This window comes from Trachemys scripta, chromosome 2 (genome assembly GCF_013100865.1).
Source record: "Trachemys scripta elegans isolate TJP31775 chromosome 2, CAS_Tse_1.0, whole genome shotgun sequence".
Taxonomy (NCBI): domain Eukaryota; kingdom Metazoa; phylum Chordata; order Testudines; family Emydidae; genus Trachemys; species Trachemys scripta.
In genome coordinates this window covers 165,295,101-165,314,705 of record NC_048299.1, presented here as the reverse complement: position 1 = coordinate 165,314,705, position 19,605 = coordinate 165,295,101, and the positions used below count along the sequence as shown (strand labels likewise).

Sequence of the window (19,605 nt, the reverse complement as noted above, 5' to 3'; positions counted from 1 at the left end):
CCTGACTCAGTGTTCTCAGGTAGGAGATGAGAAAACTGGGAAGCTTAGACTTAAATAAAGAAAGGTAACTTCACTGAACTGGCCATGATAAATATGTCTGAAAAAACTGGATTAGCTGTAACAAGAATACATGCCTGCCTGACAAAGCCTGTTTGTGTCCAACACACTAGAGAAATGTAAAGCTAGCCTCCTCATTGCTGCCAAGGTTTGTGTCAGTTTAGGTCACCAAGTGCTCCTTGCTCAAGTGGAAGCTTCAACTTTAACACCTGACTTTTTCCAGATATTTCTGAAGTTTTCCCATCACAATTTGATTCAACTTGCTTGCTTGCATTGAGCTATCTCCCCTCCCCCACAGATTAATTTGTGGCCAAGATCATTCAACAACCTGGACACAACTTCTGGATGGCAACGGCTGGTTATACATGCAAAAGTCTCATATTTTGTTCTGTCTAAAGTATGCAAAAATTGACTAAACGATACACCCTAAGAACTGGACTGTATAATCTAGCTAAACAACTAACTTTCGAGTTTTAAAATGATTTAATCTACCTAAATTCACAAGCTAATTTTTGAAAGCAGACCCTAACATTGTAACCATATATTGTCACATTTAAAGTTTTTTCATGCCCAAAGACACTGATCTGCATGTGCAAACTACATTTGCCATACATCTTACCTAATTTGCCTACACAATGTCATTTGTGCTCAATTTTTTTTTTTTTTTTTTTTTTTAGTATTAAAAATCTGATATGGAAATATGGTGCCTACAGTTTTAAAGGCCAGATTGAAGGCCTCTGAAAATCTGACCCTTAAGGTTTATTGTTTCCATTATATCACACATTCTTTACTACTATAAAGAAAATGTTCCAAGAATGTTCTAAGAATCCACATTCTGCTGTGTTCTTTGCAGAACTTGTTTGAAGAAGTTATTTTTGTAAAAACAGTATGATTTTAGTAAAATGCATAAAAAATACACAGGCATAATGACATTAAGATCTTGTTTTTACAAGGTTGCACAAAATGCCAGAAACTTTGTATTTACTTACTGTGACAGACCCAGAGCAATGGGGTACAGGAGTCTGGTAGAGGGCAAATATACTGGTCACTGGATGAGTAGTTTTCTGTTCCCTGAGTGACCAGAGCAGGGGCTGCACTAGAGTAATCAGGAACCTGCTAGAACCAGTTAAGGCAGGCAGGCTAATTAGGACACCTGGAGCCAATTAAGAAGAAGCTGCTAGAATCAATTAAGGCAGGCTAATCAGGGCACCTGGGTTTTAAAAGGAGCTCACTTCAGTTTGCAGTGTGAGTTTGAGGAGCTGAGAGTGAGAGGGTGTGTTGCTGGAGGACTGTGGTGCACAAGCGTTATCAGACACCAGAAGGAAGGTCCTGGGGTGAGAATAAGGAAGGTGTTTGGAGGAGGCCATGGGGAAGTAGCCCAGGGAGTTGTAGCTGTCATGCAGCTGTTTCAGGAGGCTCTATAGACAGCTGCAGTCCACTGGGCGCTGGGCTGGAACCCGGAGTAGAGGGCGGGTGGGCCTGGGTTCCCCCCAAACCTCCCAATTGACCTGTACTGTGGGTTCTTCCAGAGGGGAAGGCCTCTGGGCTGTTCCCCAACCCACATGGTGAATCTCTGAGGCAAGAAAATCCACCAATAAGCGCAGGACCCACCAAGATAGAGGAGAAACTGTCACATTACTCAAAATGTTTTGTTTACAGGCACATCAACAACCTTTGCATTCTACCAGCAGAAAGCTTTTCAAATTTTTTTATAGTAAATTGAAGCACTCTACAATTATTTCTAGAAAACAAAATATTCTGACTTCAAGTCCTGATTAATATTGTTATATCTTGATTATCTGAATTAAGCTACTCTGAAGTTCAAGTTTACATAGACCAGTAGTTAAGCACTGCCAGCTCAAAGCTTGAGGAAAGACTGTATTTGCAGAAGTTTTATGTGGCAGCTGAATGGCTATATTGCCAACAGCTGACCATTGAGATGTGTTAAGTGCAAACATCACAGAACTTGATTAAATTCCAACAAATAAACGAGTGTCTTGCATCCAATGATAAATACAAACCCCACTTTTATCTTTTTCCCCTCCTCTCCCCTTTTTTTGTATGTGTACACGAGAGAGAGAGAACCTGCCAAATGCTTAATCCATGACAGCAAATATTAGTGTAAGAACTGATGAAAGGTGTTTCTGTCTGCTTGTGAGACAGGTGAAATGCAAACTTTGTGACAAAGCCAAAATGTGTGCAAACTGGATTATCTAGTTAAGAATGAAGTTTAGTGGATTTCTCTCAATAGGGACTGATTTTTTTTTTTTTTTAAATAAGCTCAAATTTAAAAAAGTGTTGTGGCTGATTTTACTGTTAGACTGAAAGACTTTTATAAATAACAATTTACTCAGCTTTATTGTTAAGGTTTCATGTGTTTAGATAAAGCACATTCACTTTCCATTTTACTGAAAAGGAATATAATTTTTTCTGAAAGAAGTTTGTTCTGCAGAAATCCCCAATCAGAAGGTACTATAAATGCACATGTAAACTGGTTGAAGTAACCTTTGAAAACAGAATTTAAAAATACCTAGTTGAACTTGATATGATATACACTAGTATGATTTTTGTAAAGGAAAATGTATTTAATTAGAATTCTTTGAATATTTCAACAAAATAAAGAGGAATGGGCTGTCATGCGTTATTTGAACTTTCGAAAAGTCTTCAGCAAAGTTCCTCACATTAAGGAAATAAGTAGTCACAGAGCAAGAGGTGATATGGTTTAGAAACTAGCTAATGGACAAATAAAAATAAATGAATATAAAAGTGGGAATAAGTGGTCACCTTCCAAATCATGGCAAAAGGATTGTGACCTAAGATTCTTCACTAGGACTGGGGGTATTAAATCAATTCTCTGGTAAAAGAAAGGAGCAGTGATGTGAAATTTTTTGCCGATGATGTGAAATTATTTAAATTAGTCAAGATTACAGAAGACGGAGGAATTTCTGAGGGACCTAACAAAGATAGGATGAATGGGCATCAAAGCAGAAGAAATTGTGTGCTGAGAATGCAAGGTAACACACACTGGAAGGAATTATCTGACCCATGCTTGTCCATTACTGGATTCTTAATTAACTGCAACCATCATAGAAGAGAGCTGACAATCATTGCTGAAAGCTGTTAAAAAAAAAAACCTCTCAAAGTATAGTAACAGTCCAAAAGCAAACAAAATGCATATGGAATAAGTCAGGAAGTAATACTGGGACTAGTATAATTCTGTTATATAAATCAATGTTGAATGATCACCTGGGATATTGCATTCAGTTCTGGTTACTATCTCAAAAAGGATATACCATAAATAGAAAGGGCTCAGAGGCAAAAACAATTAGAGGCCTGAAAAGTCTGGAAAGAGAATGAAGCTAGTTAGTTGAGAGGGAATGCTACAAATCACTAATCTGAGATGAATCTTATGTTCCTAATTAATTACAATAGATAACAATATTTAGCTTGTAAGATCCTTGGGACAGGAATTGTCATCATTTATATTTTGTACAATACTGTATATATTAATCGTTCTTACAAAATATTATTAGTCTCTAATGATGAGAGACAGTACAGAGGCTAAATCTCTATAATTACATGAAAACAAAATGAATAAAAAACAAAGCAACAGTTTGTAACAAACCACCAGTCATCCCCCACTGGAATTGAAATTCCTAATTACCAATACAGATTAGTGATTTCATACAAGACAATACTAAGATTCCCTACTTGGAAGCCTAGCACCATTTCTTATACAGGGATTTGATGAAGTTACATTAAACGAACATGGACAGTCAAGTTGCTGTCTGCTCACACCAGCTTCATCTCCCTGTATCTGATGTACATAAAAAATGGTTACCTACCTCTCATAACTTGTTCTTCAAGGTGTGTTGCTCATGTCCATTCCATGTCAGGTGTGTGTGCTCACCACATGCACGAATGCCGGAAGTTTTGCCCCCAGTGGTATCCATAGGGCCGGCTCTAGTGCCCTCTGGAGTCGTGCGCATATGCACCGGTACAAGGGGCACTGCCAGCCACCACCACCACTTCAGTTCCTTCTTGCTGCAACTCTGACAGAGGGGAAGGAGGACAGGTAATGGAATGGACATGAGCAACACAACTCAAAAAACAACAGTTACGAGAGGTAGTTAACAGTTTTTTCCTTCGACTTCTTGCTCGTGTCCATTCCACATCACAAGCAGTGCCTCTGGAGGCGGGCAAAAGTTCATGGACGTGTCTATTTTAACGCTGCTCTGCCAAAGCCAGCATCTTCTCAGGCCTGCTGGGCGATGGCATAGTGGGTCGCGAAGGTATGGACAGACGCCCACGTTGCGGCCCTGTAAGTGTCCTGGATTGGAACATGTGTCAGAAAAACTGATGATGATGCCTGCGCTCTCGTTGAATGAGCTATCACTAACGGCGGAGGTGTAGCCTTTGCCTGCTCATAGCAGGAATGGATGCAGGCGGTGATCCAGAATAAAATTCTCTGAGATGACACCAGGAGACCCTACATACTGTCAGCCACTGCAATTAAAAGTTGAATAGACTTGCGGATGGGCTTGGTTCGCTCAAAGTAGAAAGCCAGGGCATATCGGACATCCAAATTATGCAGACGCCACTCCTTGTTGGAATTGTGCAACTTTGGGAAGACGACTGGCAGGAAAATGTTCTGATTGACATGGTATTGTGAAAGCAGCTTTGGCAGGAAGGCTGGGTGAAGGCACAGCTGGAACTTGTCATTGTAGAACCCCGTATATGGGGATTTGGAGGTTAGAGCCTTAATCTCGCCAAAGTGATGGCTACAAGGAAGATGATCTTCCATGACACATGCAGGAGAGAGCAGAAAGCCAGAGGCTTGAAGGGAGGACCAGTGAGTGTAGACAGAACTAGGTTGAGGTCCCACTGGGGAATCAGATCATGGACCTGCGAGAAGAGCCTTTCCAGGCCCTTAAGAAATCGTATCATCATTGCATGCGAGAAAACTGATCTGCCCTGGATGTGAGGATGGAAGGCTGAAATGGCTGCCAGGTGTACCTTGATAGATGAGAATGCCAGCCCTTGGTGCTTTACATGCATTCCAAGTATTCCAGGATGGATTGTAAAGATGACTGAGAAACAACCACTGGTATAACCACTTGCCAAGGCAAGAGGATGTTCCAGCACCGTCACTGGTGGTAAGAAGGAACTGAAGAGGGCAGTGGTGGCGCCCCTTATACCGGCGCATATGTGCACAACTCCAGAGGGCGCTAGAGCCAGCCCCCTACGGATACCACTGGGGGAAAAACTTCCAGCACCAGTGCATGTGGCAAGCGCACACACCTGACACAGAACAACATGATCAAGTACTCAAACAAGAATTACATTAATCTGAATGGAGAGAATAGGGTACAAGGCTAGAAACAATGCAGCAAGCAAGCATCACTCCAAAAACAGGCGTGCATACAAAAAATGGCATACTTAAATCAGTGTTGAGAACATTAGCTGATCTCAGACAATTCTAACTTTTACAAGCTTATGTGTGAAATCCCTATCGGTATTTTTGAAAAGCACTGGTACAATGCTAAAGCATTATCTACCAGCATCTCCCATAGAAACCTGCATTTGGTTTTATTTTCTATGTACTGAAGCAAAGGGCATCCCCCCATGCATTACATTCCTATCCTTGAAGCCCTGCATCTCCGCTAATATCCCCTTCACAGACAGTAACTGGATGGAACCCCCTTTACACCCTATCTATGACTATTTCTTAATTGGCCAGAGCGATCGCAGTTGAGACATTCCAGTTACTTCCTGCCATAAAGGAGCAGAGAGCACAAGCTTGCACAGCATTCTAAGCTTTTGACAATAGACTGGCACCAGGAACCATACCTAGGTGTCCCACATGGCCATATATGGCACTGCCATTAAGGCCAAGATCCAACAAAGCACTTCAGCACTTGCATAACTAAGTATACAAGTAATCAATCCTATTGACGTCAATGTCACTATTCACGTGTTGAAAGGTATGCACGTGCCGAGTGCTTATTAGATCCTGAATCAGTAACACATATGTTTTTAAAGGACTTTATACTGTAATTAAGAATGCTACCATCCTTAATCTCAGCTCATGCTATTGTACTTCTCCCCACCCTTCCAATTTCAACATGAACTAAGATTGGAACATCAAACAAAGTAAATTTCCTTATTCATATGCCTGAAGGGAACTCATTTCCATTACAACCAAATATCAGCTTGTTTATCTGTCTGAATGTGTATGATGTGACACTGTTTTTGACACCATAGGTCAGGTGACATCAACTATTATCCAAATAGTTATAATAAATGTTAGAAAGTTTAAAACTATAGATATAGCATGCCAAATTTTAGCCAATGATCGAATATTAACAATTGCCATTTACACGGTATGTTGCAGTTTCAAATCCCCTTATAAATAGTAAGTTAATTTTTCTGACACATTAAAAAATTAGCTTGGCCAGTTTGAAGTTACTGAGGGCCAGAAAGAAAAGATGCATTTTCACCAGCTTTTTAAGACCTACAGGATGATAAAGACTTCAGTCCTACCAGGAGAGATTTCTTCCTCATATGGCATCTCCAACTCTATTTATGCACTACAGGATTTTAAAAAAACAAAACAAAAAAACCCCTCTCTCTAATTTAATAACATGCCTAGCAAAGAGAGCAATAGCATCTTTCAATGGGTGTTTAATACTAGCGTATTTATTAAATTGTGTTGGAAATTAGTTTGTGTTGGTAATCACACTGCAGAATACAGAAAGAGCCATGCCCACAATAGGATGATCAGAACCATGCCACCTACAAGCTTTAGTTTAACAGTTGCTGTGATAAGTATGGCTAGAGATGTTTTCATCCAAGAATGGTGTTATAATACTAGCCTATGAACCACCTAGGGAGGCTAGTTTTCAGCACAGATACTGTGGCACTCAGATACTGTGATGAAGTACCTATTCAGATAAGTGAAGGATATTTACTGTCAATGGAAGTTTTTGGAGATGTGTGGCCCCTATGTGTATTCCACATGCAGGTATACATGAGTGCCACATGCCCAAGTCCAGAAATTCTCTCAAGCAGTACCTATGGGCTCACACATGTGCACCCATGCAGACCCTGACCACAAATCCAACAGGATCTGAAGCAAAGGGGATGGAGGGCAGGAAGTGGAATACAGATGGGGACCACACATCTTGAAGAATTTCAAGTCACAGTAAGTAACCTCCATTTTTAAGTGCTTGTCTCTATCTGTATTCCACACATGGGTGATTGACAAGCCAGGCCTTAGACTAGAAGTGGGTGTAAGGAAGCCAGCAACAAATATGCATGAACTAAGCAGAATAAAAACTATTTACAATTCCATTGACAGGTTCTACAAAGAAGCTGAAGGAAGAGGGGACACAGGATTCGGACTCAGGTCAGGCGGTGGTAAGAAGGAACTGGAGAGTCGTCAGCCATAACCTCAGTCAGGAGCACAAGGAGACCTATTGCACATATACAGGCTAACAGGCACTGTTTGTGAGAATTTCTGTACTCAGGCACATAGTGCACATGCATACCCACATGTGGAATACACATAGGGACCAGCACTCAAAAAAGTTAGAATGGGTCTCACCAAAAACTCTTTCTACACTACTCAGAGAAGTGTGCTAAAAACCTGATGGAAACAGAAACCTGCACAGTTCTGGTACCAGTGTGAACAGGGCCAGAGTGCACGATTTTATCTGTAAGAAATGTCGGAGGGAATGCCGATGCTGCCAACACTACAAAAGCATAGAGTCCCTTTCCGTTTGGGAAAGGGAAGTGAGCAGAGAAAACAATTACACAGATCTCCTTGTCCCAGAATTTGAATTATTCCTAGCAGATGTTGCTCCAAAAAAGAAGGGACAGAAAGAACTGAGTACTGTGAAAGATGCATACACACTCAGGACAGGCGAAGAATAACCAAGTTGGTACAAGATGGTAGAATTAAGTAGCAGTGACAAGATGAAATGAAGAAAAAAAAATTTAGGATGGATATCAAGAAAAGTTTTCTTATGGTGAGTTCTACTAAGCTGTGCAATAATTTCCAAAAGTAGTGGAAGCCCAGTCTCTTTAGACACTTAATATTAGACTGAATCAAAAAAGAGAAAATAAAACAATACTGCATTACTAGGGGATGGGCTACCAGTTAATAATGGTTCTTTTTCTCTTTCTGTTGTACGATTAAGACTATGGTACAGCCTTTCACTACTGAGCAGGCAAACACCTGTGGCTATATAGTCACAACAGTACCAAGTAATTGTGTATTGTAGCATACGGTAAGTGTGTGACCTTTGTATTGCTGTTATCAGAAAGAACATTACTGCTGTATAATCCCTGGGATAGGCATGTGACAAAAAGGAAAATAAATATTTAATATCTTTCTTATACTTAAGTCTGTCAAAGTCCAAGTCACTTCACAGCTTACATTAGAGTCCAAACTCAAGGACAAAAGATGCAAAATGACAAGTCTCACGCATTTGGTTGCGTCAAGGTTGGTAAACAAAGGCTCAAATTCTTAGCACAGAAGTCATAAATCTGAGAAAGTTAAACAAAACCCTGCACAATACTACACTCCAGTCTAAACCTCCATAAAGAACCCAGAATGCCTATTAGAAAGCAACCTCCAGGTTTAAATTTTCAGTATGAGCCTGCCATGGATTAGCAAGGTTTTTATTGCTTAGTGCAATTTCAAAATTAAAAGTTATTTCATTGTGAGTAGGTTTTTTGTTTTGTTTTTTAAATGTGGTGCACTACATCATAAATTATTCCCTAATTCTTTTGGCTTGCACAGGTTGCTTCTTATCTAAGTTAGCGGGAAGCATGCAAAGCAGATATACCCAGAGGAGCAGAGAGAATCCACCAGTGGACACTAGATGATAAATAGTACAATAAGCTGGCATGATTACAGGCTATGCTGCACATTCTTTACTAGAGTTTTGATTTGTTATCTAGGGCTGAGTGGAAAACATACGCAAAGGAGGACAGCAGCAAAGGAAGTTAGAGGTTGCTGTATCCAAGTGTTTCCAGCAGCCTGCAGTCGGTCATTGAGTCACTCACCTCATAGCCCTTTTGCAGCAGGAACTCAGCCAAGTACGAGCCATCCTGGGAAAAGAAAGATAGGAAAATGTTAGAAACAGTGACTGGGCCTGGAAGATTTACACTCATTATGGTCTTTAAAATATTTTGAATCTGAATTGACTGGATAAAAGCATATATTTCATTTAAAACAACAATTAAAAGACACCCAATTTTTAAGTTTAACCAGCAGTATAGTTTAAGATAACCCACCAGCAGTAACTTAGAAACTTCTGTCCCTCCTCTCCGTGAAGCCTTCCACCCAACTCCAATTTTTTAATGCCTTGAGGAGAGGGCGGTGTTTTGCTATGTACATCAGATTTGGGCTATTTCAGAGATCAGGAGGAGGAAGAAAATTAAAAAGTGGTGGGACCAGAGAGAATACTGACTGCAGACGCATGTTTTTTTTACCAATGGGCCTCTATCTTAAGCACAACTGATCATTCCATATAATATTAATGATTCCATGTCTGTGACAGAACATGGACTAGGCCTTTTATTTTAATTCTATTTACTTCATTAGTTAGATGCCTTTGGAGAAACCAATCATGACCTGTATTCCAATGTACAAACATGAATGTAAAAGCCATATTTGTGGGGTGTTTTTGATTTTGCTTTTTTTTTTGGGGCAGGGGTTGTAATAATTTCATCTTGTTCATCATCACTGACAGAATTACCACAATATAAATCATTGTATTACACTTATCAATGTATTAAACCTGGCATTATTGCAATGATAGAAAAATGTCTCCATATACAATATAAAAAGCCACAAGCCACATATAGAAAATTAACTAGACATCCATTCCCTGCAAATTTCCCTTCTTCCCATTTTTTTTTCCACATGCATTATTTGTTTAAAGACAACCAATCACACCCCGATCATGCAAAAATGTATGCAGGTACCGAACTTTACATATACAAATTGTTCTACTGAAGTCAATTAACCTACTGTAGTGATTCCATAAAGTCAGTGGGACTACTCTCTCTCTCTCACACACACACACACACACACACACACACACACACACGTTTTACAATGTCTTCGCAGGGTAAGGTCAAAGACACTATCTACAGTAAAGTGAACACATACATTCATTTAGTTCCATTTTTAAAGACATTTTTAGTCCAGCAAATTGTGCTACTTGATCTTTCATTTAATGACAGCCTGGGGGAGGGTAAAAAATAGTAAAGTAAGCCTTGTTGCTGAATTTGGAACTTGAGATGCACTAGGAGGCTCTAAAATAACAGGGTTGCCAGTAGAGTGTGTTTACTATATTGATGCTGAAGTTGTGCATAAATCCATGCAAAATGACAGGGTGTGGTATACAAGGGACACATTCTGTGGTTCATTTAAAACTCCAGAAGCTTTTCTTATGACTCTGTGACCTAAATATTCTGTTTTATAGACCAGTGTGGAGAGACAGGAAAAAATAAAAAGACTCTTGGCATATACATATTTCTTCTACTACACACATGATATACATGCATTCAGCTTTTAAATGCCCAGTCAGACAAAAATCAGATTATGATGCTGGTTAATTTGGAACATGACAAGCCAGGTCTGCCATGCCACCAACGGAAATGTTGGAATAATCTGTGGTTCCATAAATCAAAGGACAAGAATAAGACTCAACAGAAAAAGCATTCACAATATAAAATTTACAGTAGAAAAGCCCTGAAAAGTATGAGGGGGTTTTTTAGAAGCAAGCAGACCTGTAATTTACACATTTTATAATTCCCCCAAGACGAAAAAAAATAAAAAAAAAAGTGCTCAGTGTTCTGCTTTGGCTGCATAACCTGTTAAAAAAGCAGAGGTGAAAGTGCCAGAGACCCAGAGAGAGAGCATGAACCTAGGGGCTTGGAGGGAGGGTGGGAGGAGAAAGGGAGTGCTGTGATTATTTAGAAAGTTGATGTGAAACAGACCTGACCAGGATTGAACCCTGTCAATAAGGTCTTGTTCTTCTCACCCAGGCCGTTTCTCAAACTTTCCAACCACACTGGAACATTCTGAACCAGCAGTGGCATTCACTTCCTTTGCACTTCCTTTCCAGGTCTATCAAGTGATAGGGCATGGTTTTACAATGAGTGGGAAACAGGCAGCAAGTGCGAATGCTACTGGTTTCTGGCTTTAACACAGCACAGCTGATTTACTGTCTGGTAATCTCACACAATGCAGATTGATGTGGTCCTGCTCTGAGATACAGTATCACAGTTAGTCCTAAAGTTTCTCATTTCCCTTGCCCCCCGGCCCCCTCCTTTTTTTTTTTCAGTGTGGTAGCTGTCAATGAATGCTGTAATCAGAACAGTGATTAAACTGTCATAAAAGTTTCAATCTTTTTTCCTAATGAGATTGAGGAGCAAAGGATATTAAATGGCCAAACAAAAGCGGATACCTTCCACTCCACAAACAATTATTAAAAATTGGGAGCTCTATTTACTGAAAAAACTGGAGGGAATATTTAAGGAAATAAATGTTGAACTATATAAGCTTGGTTTTTCTGACTGTTTTCAGCTTTTGCTTTCTTTGAGTCACATGCCCACCAACCACATCCATTCTTACCATGCATTAGACTAGAAGTGGTGTGGAACAATACAAAGATGATGACTCGGTGCAAGAAACTGAGTAAGGTCTGGGTTCCTCCCGCCCCAATTTAAAACTATTATTTATAGGGCAATCCTGATCCTAATTCCTAATCCCCAAATGTGGGGACTAGCCAATTCTGGTCAATGGAAATCAGATACAGAGCGTTTAGTCTAGATCATCTGTTCAAACCGAAATCCAGGTGAAGACTGAACAAAAGTTATTGATGTCTGTCTTTGCTGTCAGATCACTGCACTTTTGTCCTAGTGGAGTTCTGGCCCTCTTGTAACTGACACCAGATTTAGGTATTTTAAGCCAAAAAGCCCCAAGACCATACTCATTAAAGTTCAGAAGAGGATGCCCAGTGTCAAGTATTGGAAAGCTTGTTTTGCCAATGTCTCTTGCAGATAGAGAGGACTGTCATTTCCAGTGTGAATCTTCTGTAGCAATATTCATGAGCACTTATCGCACTTAAAAGCCACCCACAAAAGCCAGCTTCACTTTACTTGGAAACTATCCCAAATGTGAAAAAAAAAAAAATGTTTTATTGCGATTTCCACACTGAGCTTGGGCCATTTTGCTCATTCAGCTGGGTGATGTGTTCTTTTATTTGTTTTAGAGACACTGTTAAGTTCTCTGATTTAATTACTTTATTTTTAAATGTAAAGCACACGAATACAGGTCTGTCGCATCTTATGCGCATTTAACATGTGCGATTTCAACTTTACAGAGTCAGCAAAAACAAAAAAAACAAACAAAAGAAAAAGAGAAAAACAACAGTTTTAATATTATACCTGTACTGCGGGCGATTTCGCCTGCCATTGAACTCAATGGGGTTTTGGCTATACGCGGTTTTCGCTTTACGCACTAACCGCGGAACGGAACCCCCATTTTGATATTTTATTGAATGATATCAAGACAGGAAGTATGAAGTCCCATGCCACTCGGTAGAGCAACCATTTTAATAGCACAGGCTGGGTTGAAGAATTGCTCTTAATAAGGTTATAAGAAGGTTTGGCCCTGGACAAACAAGCTGCATGAAGATTAGCTTTAGATTGATGTGGTCATAACCAAGTTTAACAGAAATTGTTTAACAAACCTCTTTGGCTTAGTAGGTGATGCCTTATCTGCATATTGTAACATACTGGGCTTAGAGAGTCACTACATTACCTTCAGCCAAATACAGTAATTTGAAATTACTCTCCCTCTAAAAGTGACACTTCACAGTTTGCTTCCAGTATACAACAGCAGATTTCCTTATAGCTAAATCAAGGTATAGCATATTTCTAAAATATTCCAAGAAGGAAAATTTAGGAGTATATATTCCATTAGACCAGTGGCTCTCAAACTTTTGTACTGGTGACCCCTTTCACATAACAAGTCTCTGAGTGCGACCCCCCCTTATAAATTAAAAACACTTTTTAATATATTTAACACCATTGTAAATCCTGGATACAAAGCGGGATGTGAGGTGGAGGTTGACAGCTCACGACCCCCCATGTAATAACCTCGCGACCCCCTGAGGGGTCCTGACCCCCAATTTGAGAACCCCTCCATTAGACTATAGTGAGACAATGTTCACATGCAATCTATTTTAATATAGTATTTAAACAGAACTTTAACGAACCTTAGTTGCAAAGTGATAATTAACTTCTGTGGACTTGCATGGTGTATGCAAGATTAGAACTAGGCTTTAAGACCTTAATACATCTGTCTCCTCTTCCACGTTTATTTAATATAAAATCCTTCAAGCGTTTCCTTGTCAGGACCTTACCTATCATCCCTGATCAAATGTTTATCATCTAGGCTGGGGAGATGAGATGGTTTCTTTCTTGCTCCTGGGAAGAATTAGTGAAAGTGTATGCTGCATATTTAATCACATACTCATACACACAAACTAAAGAAATGATTCCCTCGGTGAAGGAAAAGGAATACAGAATTAAAGAAAAACATCCCCAGTGGAAATGGCACACTCATCCATTCCCTCCAGGAACTACAGTTCTAGGGATTCCCAAAGCATAAAAAAGAATGACAAGAAATCCTTTTCCTTGCCATTAAAAGCCCCCAGAGAAACTGTCTGCCAACAAACCAGCCAGCTCAATGTTTCTGAAGTTCCTGAAAAAGTAGGCAGCCCTTTCATAACTGTCTTGTTGTCCCTTACCAAAAAATAAAAATACAAAAAAAAAAAAATAAATCTTTGAATCCCATCCACTACAAAACTGCGTTCATTACTATTACTTCTTTAACCCTACAGCTGTATACACAGTCCTTTCCAAAACACTCAGACAATTCCCTGCCCTGAAAAGCATAAATTATATGGGTAAAATCTTGGCGCTGCAGAAGTCTCTGGCAAGCATCCTATTGATTTTAATGGGGACAGGATTTTACCCTAGATCTCATCTTCCAATCTCTTCCCTCATCACTATTGTGATCCCATATTTCCCCATCTCTGCCTGCCCTAGACACTGTCATTTCTATCCTCCTCAGCCCCCTATTTCTTTCTCCCCTGCTGGAGGTCAAGCCTTTTCTGCTGCTGCACTAGTAACACAGGAGGAGGAAGGAGTAAAAGATCCTGAATGCATGAGAGCATTGGATGCCACTAATACAGTGGATCTAAGATTATGGATGGTACCATTATATCCATTTTATAAATGGGCACAGAGTGAACTGCGCAAGGTACCTCACCAACAGAACCACAGAAAAGAACCCCAAAGTCCTGACTTCCAGCCCCGTCCCAGATCACACTGTCTATCTTGAGATACACGCAGACATCCAACATGGTATATCTCGACAACCAACTAGGGAAATGCAACCTAGATGGAGCTACTATAACATGGCTGCATAACAGGTTGGAAAACGGTTCCCAGAAAGTAATCATCAGTGGTTCACAGTCATGCCGAAAGGGCATAATGAGTGGGGTCCCGCAGGGATCAGTTCTGGGTCCGGTTCTGTACAATATCTTCATCAATTATTTAGATAATGGCATAGAGAGTACACTTACAAAGTTTGCGGACGATAACAAGCTGGAAGGGTTGCCAAGTGCTTTGGAGGTTAGGATTAAAATTCAAAATGATCTTAAACTGGAGAAATAGTCTCAAGTAAATAGGATTAAATTCAATAAGGACAATTACAAAGTACTCCACTTAAGAAGGAACAATCAGCTGCACACATACAAAATGGGAAATGACTGCCTAGGAAGGAGTACTGTGGAAAGGGATCTGGGGATCACAGTGAACCACAAGCTAAATAAGAGTCAACAGTGTAACACTGTTGCAAAGAAAGCGAGCATCATTCTGAGATGTATTAGCAGGAGTGTTGTAAGCAAGACACAAGAAGTAATTCTTCTGCTCTACTCTGATCAAGCCTCAACTGGAGTCCTGTTCTGGGTGCCACATTTCAGGAAAGATGTGGACAAATTGGAGAAAGTCCAGAGAAGAGCAACAAAAGTGATTAAAGGTCTAGAAAACATGACATATGCGGGAAGATTGAAAAAATTGGGTTTGATTAGTCTGGAAAAAAGAAGACAGAGGGGACACAACAGTTTTCAAATATGTAAAAGGTTGTTATAAGGAGGAGGGAGAAAAACTGTTCTTAACCTCTGAGGATAGGACAAGAAGCAATGGGCTTAAATTGCAGCAAGGGAGGTTTAAGCTGGACATTAGGAAAAACTTCCCAACTGTCAGGATGGTTGAGCACTGGGAGGCTGCGAAATCTCCATCATTGGAGATTTTTAAGAGCAGGTTAGACAAACACCTGTCAGGGATGGTCTCAATAATAGTCCGGCCATGACTGCAGGGGAGTGGACTAGATAATCTCTTGGGGTCCCTTCCAGTCCTATGATTCTATGATCCTATGTTCAACACTTGATTGATTTACAAGGCAAGACATTCTTATTTGCCCAATGGTGAAGCTAAAACAGAAAAATTTAGAACTGGGAATAAAATCATCTTTAAATGCATTATTTATAACCACAGAAAAATCTTTAAAAGATTAAAAGTGAAGAATATTTGTGAAGAAATATCTGTCACTAACTATATTTATAATGTTAATTACTGTTGTCCATCTGTCCCTCCATTCTTCAGCAGCAGTTTCATGTAGATGGCAAGAATAATTTCTACATTATATTTTATTTATATAAAATTTATCAGAACTCATATTGGTTTTTAATTATTCTAATGAAATTTTTGAAGTCTATCACTACAAGTGAATTTCAGAAGGTGGGTGCAGTGTGACTTTCAAAGCATGGACGGTCTAAGTTAGCATAGTTATTGTCAGTGATATTGATGAATTTTCTTTTCAAACAACAGGGGGTGGCCTTTTTTTGTCAAAGTTAATTTTGATAGTCTGATTTCATTAACCTGGCACAGACAGCGGATGGGGGGGGGGGAATAATATTTGTATATAGCAGTCTTAAATAGATCATTTTGTAGAAGCCCAAGTAGTACACCAGCATTGTTTTCATATAGCCTAATTTAGAAAGGCACTTCACATTCACTCTTATGATAAAGAAATAGAATCTGGAGGAAAGAGTCACTAACAACCATTTTTACTCAACAACAATTCCATCACAGAACTTTAGATTTAACACAAATCACAGATTTAATTAGAAATACATTTCTTTCAGTAACTTATTAAGCTAATGAGAGAATTCAGGGGAAGGCAGGGGGCAGAGAACATGTTTATATAGTACTGTAAATTTAGATGGTGCCTTTCAGAGTGAAACAATTTTTATTAATAATAAATAATAATAATAATTAGTGCTCATATATCTACAAGTTACCAAAATAACCCTCTTTCAAAAAAAAAAAATCTGACAAAGGAATACAGTAAAATGTTATTTCTGCTGAAAAATACATACTTCCAATAATTTCTGATGACTTGTGGAGGAAACAGGTATTTTTTGTAGCTACTATAAACAGAACAGTGCTGTACTTTGTCTACAGTCTTCAAGGCAATATTTAAGGGAAAAAACTTTAAAATATTCAAAAAAGGACTTCATACGGAAGAAAAAGAAAAAAAAAAAGACTTGTAAACTCTTATTTACCTGATTTGTTAAAGCTCCCACCCTATAAGTACAGTAGTTATTTTATTATGATGATTTTTATTCTAGCCAAGTAAGACTAGGAAAACAAGTGTCCTTTTGTCTATACAGACCAAAAAAAAAAAGGCAACGAACGTATATAAATATAAACCAATGTCTTATTCAAAAAAGGTTCCTCACTTTCTTGCAAGTTTCTGTAACAGGTTAACTGCAGTATTGTGTAAGTATTAACAGGAGGGAAAATTATAATTGCCAAAAAAAATAAAAATAAAAAAACGAACAACATTTTAATTCTACTTCAAATCTTGCTCTTTTGCAAATCAAGTATCTGTATGAAAAAAAGTTACCATGGCATTTACTAATGTGCGCAACATTAGAATGTAGAACATGCTCTGCAGCCAATGGATGCACCATCACCCTCTGTCTCTGTCCTTAGCACTTCAAGTTCTGAGATAGATCTTCACTGACAATCCCTCCTCTCAACTGTAATTTCTGCTGGTCAGGACAGCCGAAACCAAGCCTTTAATATGCCTATGATGGACTCAAGAATCAACAACCAAGAAAGAGCAGGGCACAGACAGTTAGGAAGACTGTTCTGCTGTGTTGTTCTCTTTTCTTAATAGGGCTACTTCAAGATGCTTACTTTGTGAGAGAACTGAATGATGTTTTCAAAAATCACCACTCACCATAATTCCATGTATGCAACGCATTTTTATTGTGCCTGCCTGCAAGTACCTTCATATTTTGTCAGATTTTTTTGAGCAACAGTGTAAATAGCCTTCAAAACCTTTTTTAAACAGTCCAAAAACTTTAAAGTTTCTGCTGTCTAGTGCAATCCAAAATAAATGAAATACCTGGACTGGACTATCTGAGGTAAATCCTGATTTGGTGTGTCAAAACCTCTGGTTAGTAAAAGTATTCAGCAATTCAGACAGTACATACACAAGAAAAAAAGGACAACAAACAATGACATTTATGAATGAAGAAGGTTAACTCTCTATAGAAAATCTGTGTTTAAGATATTTTATTAGATTAAATAAATATAGATTGGTTAACATTAGCTCTTAAACTTGATATTCCTATGGCATATGGACACCTCTTTTGTAAATATCAAATGTTTAGATTGCACATGTACGGACATTCCCACTGGCAAGAAGCCAAGCAGGATGGGAAAAATCTAGGAGATAGAGTGCAAATGAATTAAATGTTTTTTCAGAGAACGTTGAAGAATGTCTCTCTTATAATTTGCAGATATCACACAATACCTTGTGTACCAAACTTGGTGGTTATCCTTTGTCAGTTTAGAAAAATCAGTTTCATTAACCGCCAAGGTTCTTGTCCAAATGCCGACCAGACAAAGAAAGTGAGCAATGAAGTCTACTTGTTTATCATATCTGTCAGAAACATGCTTACGGATAAGCAACCCTGCTGGAAAGTCACTAGGATGTCGGTATATCTTCCTCTTATTCAAAATACAGTACAAATCCTATTTATGAATTGAGTTAGAACACCACACACAAGGCACGGGCACAACGGTTATTTTAGTGCACAAATTCAGGTTGCCTTATGAGGAACTTTGTTAGTATCATAAGAAAATAAGTTGTTGAAGGTGGCCGTGTTGAAGCAAATGCAATATTATAGCTTAAAATATTCCCACACCAGTTCTCTTTAAATGCAGTGTTATTTTATAATCTTACATCTACTGATGAAAACAGAACTATTTAAAGTCCTTTCACAAAGAAGCTTTTAAGAAATGTCAAAACAAATTACTTTAAAGACTTTTTCACAAACATCTCTTGCTTTGAACTTTTCTTATTTGCTGTTCCACAGGACCTGAAACTGACTAAATTTAACTGACTTTACAAGCTGTGGTGAGATTGAGCACAGAGGGCAAATTTTAGCCATTTTTGTCTGTATTCACAGTAATTTCCTCAAATCACAGGGTTTTTTAGCAGTTATTTTGAATTGCCTTGCATCCCGGAAACTGCAGGAAATACTAAGGAAACCTCCCTGTCTAATTTACTTTGCAGGCTGCTCTCTGAAATTTATTTCTGATTAGGTTAATAACTAAGTACTGAAGCCAAACACCACAGTATACAGTGTTACTGGTTTAAACATAAATACTTTACTTTGATTTTCAAGGGAAAAAATCCTTAATCCAGAGAGTACAGTAGTTTGTTAAAGCTAAGCATATAGGAAATGTTTACTATTAATTTTTGCAAAACACCACTTAATCACTTTAACAAGATAAATGAGACTCTTTTGGCTAACATTGCTATGCTGTTACACTGAACATCCATAACATTCAGGAACAAAACCTTTCATTAAATTGTAAATATCATGACAACAGCAAAGTACAGTAGGGCCTAATTCTTAGAGGTGCAAGAACATTAACAATGGCCATTGACTTAGAAACTTTGGTGCTCAACACTTCTGGAAACTAAGCACATTAGTGTAAGAAATTCGTAAACCAAGAAAGTGTGTGTGTGTGTGCGCGCGCGCGCGCATGTGTGTGTGTGCGTGCGCTTCTTTTTTTTGGGCTGCAGCTTGATGAAACCATAAAATAATATGTCTGGAATGACTAGTACCAAATTTTTAAACAATGCTTCTACTTCATTTAAATACAATAGGCCAAAGCAGGCACAATTCTCCCTGAAGTAATATCTGTTTATGCCAAGATTGAACTAATAGCTCCAATACACAAGAGCAATATATATTTTAAAAACAGAACAGAATTGTCACACCTTGCCTCTTAAACATTCAAACATTCACACATACATAATGACGTAAACTGAACAGAACAGAAAGAAGACAGCTTTATTTTCAATACCAT

General features: G+C 38.7%; 1 protein-coding gene across 2 annotated transcripts in view; it reads right to left on the bottom strand.

Annotated features, from left to right (window-relative positions):
* The window catches only part of GMDS (GDP-mannose 4,6-dehydratase), a 554,262-nt gene that overhangs the window by 440,231 nt on the left and 94,426 nt on the right, over window positions 1–19,605 (bottom strand). For both annotated transcript variants that reach the window (XM_034762222.1, XM_034762220.1), the window contains exon 2: window positions 9,130–9,174. In XM_034762222.1, the coding sequence (XP_034618113.1) occupies window positions 9,130–9,174 (45 nt within the window). The remainder of the gene's footprint in view (window positions 1–9,129; window positions 9,175–19,605) is intronic.